This window comes from Helianthus annuus, chromosome 15 (genome assembly GCF_002127325.2).
Source record: "Helianthus annuus cultivar XRQ/B chromosome 15, HanXRQr2.0-SUNRISE, whole genome shotgun sequence".
NCBI lineage: Eukaryota > Viridiplantae > Streptophyta > Magnoliopsida > Asterales > Asteraceae > Helianthus > Helianthus annuus.
Window position 1 is genome coordinate 112,490,013 of NC_035447.2, and position 11,612 is coordinate 112,501,624.

At 36.3% G+C, this 11,612-nt stretch overlaps 1 protein-coding gene across 1 annotated transcript; it reads left to right on the forward strand.

Annotated features, from left to right (window-relative positions):
- The first annotated feature begins 5,301 nt into the window (after positions 1 to 5,301).
- Positions 5,302 to 8,191, forward strand: LOC110914080 (zinc transporter 1). The gene is made up of 3 exons (XM_022158901.2): positions 5,302 to 5,850; positions 7,157 to 7,306; positions 7,844 to 8,191. Exons 1-3 carry the CDS (start codon positions 5,302 to 5,304, stop codon positions 8,147 to 8,149), a joined length of 1,005 nt encoding a protein of 334 aa, XP_022014593.1. The 3' UTR covers positions 8,150 to 8,191.
- The last annotated feature ends 3,421 nt before the right edge of the window (positions 8,192 to 11,612 follow it).

An 11,612-nucleotide genomic window follows, 5' to 3' on the forward strand; every position in this document is an offset into this window, starting at 1 on the left:
ACTAACAATACTAATAATCAACTAGGTTAATTATTCCTAGTTATTTTGTTCACGGGTTGCTTTTACCACTAACGGTATTTTACCCACTCATTAATATTAAAGTGGTTTGATTACAAAACCCGTTTTTCGGGTGTTACACCGACACACTTCGATTGACCGACAATGACTTGAAAGCTCAGGCGGGTCGCGGACATGTATACCAATGCGTGTCACCTAAGGTGCCGGACTTGATTTCTTTCATTCCAAGTCATGCGTTAATCCATCTTTCAACTCGTTTAACCTAGTCAACCCTCGTTAATCACCTATTAAACCAAGAATACCGTCACATAATAAGTATATAACATGTACGGATTTAATATATTTAACACACTAAAATTCGACATAAACTATATAATATACAACTTATTTTGACCCGACATCAAATCCCCACTCTTATCTTTTTTCATCCCGAAAAAATTCTCTGCAATGGAATCACAATCAGAAACATTGGCAGTTAATATATTCAGTTAATTTATTAACAAATCAAATCATACGTTAACCAAGATTGCAGGTATACGATCCACCTAAACCCAACCGCCAGCTTCCAAGCCCTTATTCATGATTCATTAAGTTCAAATGATTATAGTGATCTATGGATCTCACACTCAAAAGACTACAACGCCACCTAATCCCGCTTCAAGCTTATGAGATTAAAAGATTTAATCTACCGTCTTATATAAAAAACTCTTATGCTATTCCGATTAAACTTATGATGGATAGATGGATGATATTGCGAGCTTTACATGTTTTGCTTATGATCAGTTTAGTGGACATACCCCACCCGAGTCACCATCCCAGTGGTTAATGCCATAGACTTTACATATTTTTATTTAACTCAACCTAGCGGGTATACCCCACCCGAGTCACCATCACAGTGGTTAATACCATAGGCTTTGTTTTTTCTCTCTTTTTTTACATGTAGCTCAAATGAATGGATGGAATGTTTTTTCGGGCGCCACACTGTTTCGGATTTGTTTTCATAAACAGAAACAAGTGTGCCAATTTAATCGGAAAAACTTATAAGCTTTTTACTTATGACATGCCCATTATACTCTTCACAGTTTCAGTTTTGCCATAGCTCCTAAGGTGAGAACCCACAAGACTCCTAATTTAAGGTATTTTATATTCAATCCTAAGGAACTCATCAATTGGCTGGGCCCACATATCCTAAATTAGACGTATGACTGATAGTTTATTATCTCATATATATGGTAATCAAAAGCCAATGATCTGATTATACCTATCATCTTCCATCTTGTTGCAAAAACTTTCTCGCAACATTTTCAATTTTTTTCTTTTTTTTTTCAAAAGCAACACGACCAAGACTAAGACACAACTAAATAGACGCTAGACTCCCCTCCCCACACTTATTTCCTTCGCTGTCCTCAATGGAGAGCAAAACTCACGAAACACTAAAAACATAAGTTAATTAACACAAAGATAAAGGGAACAGACTCCCCTAATTTGACGCGGTTGAATTCCTATGAGCCTTGTTTCACCACAACCGTAAAACATTTCTTTCGCGGCTGCATTCCACATGGGACGTTCCTCTTCTAATCGATCAAATCACCTTACCCAAATGGAGATTGAGTATGGACAAGGTGACCGAAACCTGCAATATAAAACTCACAAACTCCCAAAAAGGTTAAAACATGTCAATAAACGAAGAAAAACATGAGAGAAAATCAAGTTCGGGGGTAAATAATCAAGGTTGCGCAAGTAACAAAACTTTTCCTGTCGGCGACCTCCGTTGTGCGGCGTGAACAAGGACGGAAAACCCCCCCGCGTGTCACGGGGGTGTGGCAGTTGATTTTTGTTGACCTGGGTGCCCAGGCGCATCGCGGCAAGAACAAGAGAGTCCCCCGCGCCACGCGGGGGAACCAATTTTCCAGCAGTTTTCTTAAGATTTTTAATATTCATGCCTTAGAAATTTTTTTTTATTTTAGCCTATTTTCACCTCTCAACCCCCCAAATGACTGTGCATTGCCCTCAATTGCACCAAAGCTTAATCAAACCTCCCCGGACTTCCCCACACTTGAACAATTGCACAGTTTGACACAAAACTAAATAACTAATACGAAGAACAAAACAAAACGAGTAAACCTTAGGCTGCCTCCTAAGAGCGCTAAGTTTTAGATCTTCTGCTAGATCATACCTGCAATTTTCAAGGTGGTTCAAACACATGCTTACCTCCTGACTTCTCTAAATTAATTTACTTCCCAGATTCCGAAAATTTCTCCGTTCCATACCAGTTACGCTCAAACTTGGCCTCCGCGCTCCATGCGTTTCCACCATCAGGTGGTTTTCCTCCTTTTCCTCTCTTTTTCACCTTCACCTTTTGTACAGATTCTTCGTTTATACAATGCTTGGACCTGCCACACTCAACACCTTTCTCATCAGTAGCAAATGCTTCATACAAGTTATCAAGAATTTCGTACGTAATAGATTTTGAATAAACATTAAAAATTAACTTACGGTTTTTAGAAATCATTGTAATTAACCCATCTCTACAGTTCATTTGGGGCGTTAGCAATGTGCAAGAAAGGACATCCCAAAATCACCTTTTGTTGCTCGTTCATCTTCGTAGGTGCATAATCCAACACCAAAAAGTCGACCGAATAATAGAACTCACCTAACTGAATCATCACATCTTTAACAACCCCACGTGGTTGTTTCAAAGTATCATCCGCCAGAATCACCTTTCTATCAAAATCATGTAGCGGACCAAACTCGTACTGATCGTACAAAGTTCTAAGCAGAATATTCATGCTCGCCCCATAATCCAACAAAGCCTTGTGGATTTTCAGCTTTCCCACTCTAATAGGCACAAGATGTGCTCCTAGCTCACTCTCCTCACCTCCATCACTCATACTTGTAACTACTTGAGACGAAGAAGTAAGATCTGTATTAACAAATTCAGAAACAGGAGCAATACTCACCGAATTGACTCTCGCATGATGTTGAGGATTCTTTGTAGTGTCACTCGGTAATTTCCCCGGATCTCTTCTCCCTTAAGCTACTTCAGTCGCCAACTATGCAACTTGTTTCTCTAAAGTTTGATAAGCCTTGGCTTGTAACTCTTGATCCTTCTCTATCTGTTTTAGCAATTCCATCATCTCATTATTCGAACCTTCAGCTGGAACACTCGATCTTCCTTGACTTTGTTGATAGCCCCTTTGAGTGTAATTTTGATTGTTATAACCAGGTTGTCTGTTTTGATACGGCTACCCTCCTTGAGTAGGTACCTGAAAATAAGGATTTAACTGATTAGTAGTATTACTATACCTAAAATTAGGATGATTACGCAAACCTGGGTGATATGTGTTTGAATTCATATCAAATCTCTGTTGATCACCGTAGACCTGGTTAACTTCTTATTGAGATGTACCAAACTGTAATGGACAATCCTCCCAAACATGGCCTAAGTTGCCACAAGAATCACAAAACGGGTATGTTTGCGTAACATTCAATGCATCTCTTCCTCCAATACCCTTGAAATTTGCCAACTGGCGCTCCAATGCCTCTTTCTCTCTCTCTCTAACTGCGCCACCCGAGCAGTGGAAGCTCCCGTACTAGCCGATGTAGAGACCAGATATTTCTTTCCTCTATCAGATTGACCTTGCCTTTTTGAATCAGCTCTTACAATATCCAAATAATCCCAATCCACGTCAACATGATTTCTCAGGAAAGTACCACCCGTTGTGGCCTTGATGTCTTGTCTATCTTCCTTAGACAACCCGTCATGGAAAGCGGTGATTAACTCCCATTGTGGAATACCATGATGAGGACAATTACGGATCAACTTATTGAACTGCTTATACGAATCATATAACAACTCACCCGGAAGTTGTTGGAATTTCCCAAGAGCAGCTCTTCCCATCTTGGTTACGATTCGTATTAAGCCAGCCGTCAGACAAAGGCTGACCCTGTCAGTTTGTCATGTTCTAAAACTCTAGCCTATACGGATCGTATAGGCTATATGATCTGTATTGAAATGTCAAAGTGTGCCAATAGATTGGTCGGTGTGCCAATAGAATTCCTTTTTATGCGATATTGTCCATTTTTGGGCGATTAATTGGCAAGAACATAAGCAAACTAATGTTTTAGGCAGTTTTAAGTTATGAACCGTCCAAAACAAAATGTTGAAGTGCCCAAAATCTTCCGTTTTCTAGTAGTGAACCAACTAAACCACTAATTCAATGGCTTAAAACACTCCCTATACTTTGTAGGAAAAACACACTTTGTAGAGAAACTCATCTGTTTCAATATAATTGTTTATTATAGGAAAATACAAACTACAATGTATTTATACAAACTACAATGAATACTAAATTCATTTTTTAATATTGTATTAAAGTTTACTTAACTAATAGGAAAAACAAAACTTGAACCATAAACATTTTAGAGATATAACGACTTTTTAATTTTTCTTTTGTTTGCTACAAAGAGTGCACCAAAACCAAGCGGGACGTTCCCACCCATCACAACGCGTGGGTCTCTGCTAGTCATTCTAACCATCATAAATCTTGATTTTAAAATGTCTAATATGGGTATAAATTGGGTTATTGAATTTTATCACCCTTACTATTGGCTATTGGCCGCTGCCACCCCCAACTATCACTTTGACGCCCGTCACCCCCAACTTAACACTTAGTGTGTTCTGTCACCACGTCGTTAACTGATCACTAACTTTTGATCATGTTACTATACATTTGGGTGTCCTAAGATCCCTAAAACCTTCCTAAGATCCCTATGATACCCCCAAAAGTATAGTAACGGCATCTAAAGTTAGTGATCAGTTAACGATGTGGTGACAGAACACACTAAGTGTTAAGTTGTAGGTGACAGATATCAAAGTGATAGTTAGAGGTGACAGCGAACAATAGCTAATAGTCTAAGTTGATAAAATCCAATAACCCTTCTAAATTCAATAAATAACTTCACTTTTCTAGTCATTTAATTAATTAATTCTTTTAATAAGTTATATAAATATCAATGTCGACATACTAACCATTTAGCAAACTAATTAATAAGGTTAAAATATAAATTTTTATTTGAAATCAAAAGAGTAGTAATTAGTTTGCCATTTGAAATTTATTGACTCAAAGTTAAAACTTAAATTTCAGAACTCATTAAATTCATAATGTCGACATATCACAACTAATTCTAGTTTTACACAAATTTCTTTAACCCCTACATATATCTCTCCATCTTCAACAAATCTCATAACACACATATCTCTCCATCTTCTCCAATTAGACCATGAATGTGAAGGTCTTGTGTCTTCTTTTCCTCTTACCAATCTGCATTCATGCAGAATGTACATGCGAAGATTCAGGCAACCTAAACAAGTCCAACAAGACCCAAGCTCTCAAATTTAAACTGATCGCCATCGCTTCAATTCTTGTCGCGGGTGCGCTTGGTGTTTGTATACCTTTGTTTGGGAAGATGTTTAAATCATTCAGCACAGAGAGTGACTTCTTCTTGTTGGTAAAATTCTTTGCGGCTGGTGTTATTTTAGCCACGGGTTTTGTTCATGTGTTTCCGGACGCTAATGAAAGCTTGGAAAACCCTTGTCTTAGCGACACGGCTTGGGGTGATTTTCCATTGGCGAATTTTGTGGCTATGTTGGCCGCGGTGACCGTAATGATGGTGGAAACCATGGTTACGAGCTATTATAATAACAGGAAGGTGGAGGCTGTCGATGGTGATGAAGAGAAACCGGAGGATCAAATGCATGTTCATACACATACCGAAAATGGTCATGCACATGGCTCGTTGGAAGTTCGCAATAACAAAATTATTTCGGTGGTAAGCACGAATTTATTATGTTTTTTTAATAACTTCAAGAGTGTTTGACTCAAGACAAATATAGTTATTAACACGACAACCTTTTTTTTTTTTTTTTTACAATATAAATAAGACTTTTGGTCAATAGGGACTATTAAATACATATGAGATTTCTCAATAAAAAATAATCTTGAAATATATAATTTCTCGAATATTATAACAATCATAATATTTATAATTTTTTTAATTAATATTAATAAAGAAGTGGCATTTATTTTAATAATTATATATGTGTTAGTAGATATTAGATATAATCATATTTTGGTATAAAGAAGCAATAATTATATAAACAAATAGTTAAATGATTATTTGTACATTAGTTACTTAGTATCTTTGGGTTTTTTCGCCGTTAGTAATTGTACTATTAACAAAAGAAAACATTTATAACAAGAAGTCACACACTTTATAATTCTACCGATAAACTACACTAACTACCTCTCCTCTACGAGGTTCAAACCCACTAACTACCTCTCCTCTGCGAGGTTCAAACCCACACTAGTTGAAGACGCATGATCTTATTTAACACCTTTATACCAGTGACGGATCCAGAATTTTTTTCCAATGGGGTCCATTTTTTTCGGAGTTCAAAATTTTCATGAAAAAACGTTAAAATTCTTGAGCCGGTTCTCGTTCAGGTCAGGTCAGAGCAAGGTTTGAATTAGATTTAAAAAATAACAGAAAAAGGGACTATACAAGGATTTAACAAATGACCTTTTGTTGGTAAAGAGGGAGGTTTACCACCACACCAGTTTTCCTGTTCTTTTTATTGTGTCCGCCAAATTGTATTTATGGGGTCATTGTAAAATTTTATATACCGGATCTACTAATTTTTTTAAAAACATTGGAGTTCGCGGACCCTGACCCGATCTATGTGGGTCCGCCCCTGCTTGTTACCACTATGCCGATGGCTTTTTGGTTAAGGGTGCAGGGTATAGTCAATCACCCTAGGGTATTTGAGTGAAATCCTACCCAATAATATTATGCCATGTCAACTCACCATTCTACTCCTCATTTTACACTCAATCAGTAGGTATAGTCAAACACCCCTCAATTAAAAAAAAAAAACATTTGATTGGTCTATCCTCTCTCTCTCTCCTCTCCTCTCCTCTCAATTCATCGGTGAACAATCACTGAATTTTGTTGCCTCTCTCCAAGTCAAACACCCAACTCAATCAGTGGGGGTGGTCACCGATCGATGACTCCCACTCAAACACCCAACTCCCCAAAGCTATACCCTCTACCCTAAATATTAAGCATTGTGATGCAGGTATTGGAAATTGGGATTATAACACATTCAGTAATAATTGGAATATCGTTAGGAGTTTCGGTCCATCCGGAAACAATCAAACCCCTTATTGTGGCTTTGAGTTTTCACCAAATGTTTGAAGGCATGGGCCTTGGAAGTTGCATCACCGAGGTACCTACTTTTAACTAGGGGTGTTCAAAATCGGATATCCGAAAATTTGGATATCCGAAATTTTCGGATACCAGATTTCACTATCCGAATTCGTATCCGAAATTTCGGATATCCGAAATTTCGGATATCCGAAAATCCAACATTTTATTTAATTTCTATTTTTTATTACTTTTTCATATTCGGAAACGGATATTTTGGATAGTTTCGGATATTCGGATATAAGTTTTCGGATACTTCGGATATTTTCGGATATTAGGATATAAAAAAAAATGAAAATTAAATTTTCGGATATTTCGGATATCCGAAATATCCGAAAATTTTGAAAATTACTATCCGAATCCGAAAAATTTGGATATCCGAAATATATCCGAAATTTCGGATATCCGATTTTTCAGATATTTCGAATTCGGATATCGGATATTTCGGATCGGATTTTCGGATACAGATAGTTTTGAACACCCCTACTTTTAACTCTTCTTTAATTAATTTGTCATCAATTTCTCTGAAAATATTTAGTTCTAAAGTACTAATTTACAGGCCAAATTTAAGGGTTGGAAAGTGGCAACGATGTCGATATTATTTTCCCTTACAACACCGATAGGGATCGCGATTGGGATTGGAATCTCAAACACATATGACGAGAATAGCCACCTCGCTCTTATACTCCAAGGGATATTCAACGCCTTGTCAGCGGGGATACTTATTTATATGGCACTTGTGGACCTCCTTGCTATGGATTTCATGAAATCAAAAGTTCAAAAGAGCTTTAAGCTTCAATTTAGAGCATTTATTTTGATTCTTTTGGGGTTAGGTTCCATGTCTCTTTTGGCCAAATGGGCTTGAGACTTTAGAACATTGTATTTTTAAGTACTTTTTATATGAGGTAGAATGTAGGAGTATGTAAAAAATCCGAATCCGAAACCAAACCCTACCTATCCAAAATTTTGAATAAGAAGTTTTCAATGTTTTAGATATCCAATATCCAATGTAGAAGCGCGAAAAAAAATCCGTATATGGAAACGAACCCTACTTATCCGAAATTCCGAATAAAAAATTTTCAGATTCCGATAGTAAGTTTAATTTTTTTTATATTTTGGGTTTTTTTGAATTATCCAAAATATATTTTTAGTGGTTAATTTTTTTGGGATATTTGGTATATTTTGAATATTTTTTTCAAAACGTTTTAGATAAGCCGGGTAACCGAAATATTTTTTAACCTTAAAATATTTTTTAAAAATTCCTAAAAAATAAATACTTTTACAGATTTTTGGATATCCTTTTAACTATTTGAATTTGTATCTGGAATTTCGGAGTTCGGAATTTCAGATACTCAAAATGTTGGATACCCTAAAACTTAGGGATCATTTTAGCATTTTACTCTTAATTAATTCAAAGAAGTTGATAAAAACTGTCACATTAATCACTTGTACCTATGTTTCAAAAGTTGTAACAAGCGTCTTAAAATTGATTGAAGTTACATTTTGTCCAAAAAGATGCGTAAGCGATATGCTTATTATTATCTACAATTCGGAAAATGTTCTATTCGAACAAGTTAAATATAGTTAATTTTTTTTGTCGTCACAAATCGAACACCGTACATATTCGTTTTATGGGTTTCTCTATGTCAATTACCCTTTCGCTTATTTATTAATAGAATATAGCATTTTATAAAATTTTGAATCTACCATCCTAATGTGTTTGTTTTATCTACAAACGGGTAAATATAATTGATTTTTCTTATTGTCATAGACCGACCATATACCAACCAAACATCGGTACAAGTATCATATTTGTTTTAATGGTTTTCCTCGATGTGATAATATAAATTTTGTTGAACACAGAGTTATATTCACGATAAAGTATTTTTCGTATCGTAAGCTATATTGAGTGTCGGTACCAAACCGGCACGTAATGAACTGAACCAATACTGACCCAACAACACATGTACCAGTGCGGGTATTTGTTTTTATGGTTTGCAATCGATATAAAAAACGTGTCAATTATTATGTTAAGTGTCGGTATCATGCTAGTACTGTAATGAATCATACATAAACTGACCAAAAGCCCACTAGTTATTATATATGAGTTACAAACTTTAATGAATAGCGCCACACACCTTGCTAGGTGGTTATTTCCAATTGAGATCTCCCATATTTGCAACCCCTACTCTTGCCACCACCTTATGCTTCTACAAAATGTGGCTTGTCCAACTATAATTATCACGTTGATTTCTTCCTGGATATCTGGTTAATCTCCCCCTCACTTGAACCACATATCATCTATCCATTTTTGTATATTTTATCGACAACTCGCAGCCTGACACCACAACTAAATTTTCCTTCTCAATAGATCGCTGATGTGATCGACTATTATCTTAACCACCGCCGTGCAACAAAGAATCTGGCTGACTTAAAAAAATTTCTGGTGAGTCATCTCAATAGAGTTCTATCCAGAGCCAACTTTGCATAACCAGCTCGATCAACCGACTCTCCTTACCTTACAATTCTAAGTTAAAGAGTAAGAATAGTTGTTTGCTCAACATTTTGATTAATGGTGAGATTGCTGACTATGTCATGTATTCGTCCCCTTGAGTGGAATCATCATTAGTTTCTCTTCCTTCTTTGTTGTTTGCATTTTGTTCCTGTTCGATTGTTTTTGGTAAATCCATTTTTATGGTATCTTGATTTTAAACATTTGTTAAGTTTGATAATTGCTCATTTGTGGAAACAAGTGCCAGGTTGATATTAATCGCTTGTGGAGACCTGGGAGCAATTCTTTTAGGGACTTCATTGATCAACTTTTCTTTAAAAAGATTTTTAGAATCAATGAGATCAACTACAAGTGCTTGTTTCTTGATGTCAACTATGAACATGGCCAAATTATCATTTGTGATTTCATCATGCATACTACTCCAGTTAACAAAGTTTTGTGTGAAGTAGCTTTGATGATTTGGTTCTGATGCAACACAACCAGTAGTTTGAGAAACTACCAATGCAGTATCCTATGAGTGTGAAGGAAGCTAAACTTGAGATTGAGGTGTTTGAGCAATTTGATACTGTGATGGCCCACTATCATATTGATATGTCATTTGGATAAGTTCGTGTGCCAAGCGTGCAGAGTACTATGTAATCGGTCTAGGGGTATTTTGGAAAAAAAATGTTCTCTATATTGAAATTTTGAGTACTGACCAACAGTTGATTGATTTGTCATAATTGGCAATGTGTTTTGTGTAGAATTTCTACATTCTCTAGGAAAGTGTCCTAATCTATGACATTCTAAGCATACAACCCTGGATTTATCTTTCTCAAATTTACCCCTACCCTCTAATCAAGAAAACTTTCTACCAGTTTTATTTTAAAACTTGTGTGACTTGATGCTTAATAATGCAAGCTGGTAAAGAAGATCAAACTCTTCCTGTTCAATTGGGTCCATGGATCTTTGATCATGCATCATTAAGGTATAGTTAGAATTTTCAAGTAATCATGTGTTGTTATTAGAATTAAAAACCAGTAGTTATGTCAAAGACATGACCATAACAATGTTCATTTACTCTATTTCATGATGATGAATCATTTTGACCCAACAAGGTTTTGTTACCAAATGTGTAATCATCAGCAGTTTTCCCTGATGACATCAGCTTTCGTTTCTGGTCAAGCTCTTTCTCATTGGTGAGGAGTATCTCTTTAAAACCATAAGCGTTTCTCTAACACATATGCACATGTATCCCATTTATCAGGGAGAGATCTCATAAATCTATGACTCATAGTAGAGTTTGTGAGCATTTGATCAGCAAGCCTTAGCTCACTTATCAAGCAATTAAACCGTTCAAACCAATGAGTTAGAGATTCTCCCTTGATATGAGAGAATGTTTTGAACTGTTAGCTCAATATTTCTCTGTTGTTCTCTTGAACCTCATGGTGTACCACCGAATAGTTCGTTCAAAGTATCACACAACTCTTTGGCCTTCTCACAATGCAACAACCCAACATAAAATTCGTTAGGTAAGGCCATGGCCAGTATCCCGAATGCCTTAGCATCAAGTTCTAACTTTTGGAATGTTAACATTCGGTTACTCGGTATTCAGAATAGAAGGAACATGAGGGATATATACCATTGATCTTAAATAACCAATGTTTTGTTGTGACAAGTGGTGACCCATTCTTCGTTGTCATATTTTGAATTCATGACGAATGAGCATTAGTGGCTTGTTTGCGGATCTGATATTGTGAGGATCATGAGTGATTAACATCTCTATGTGTGACAACCCGTACTTTCAAGGTTAGCATCGTCAAATTCCATGACCTTT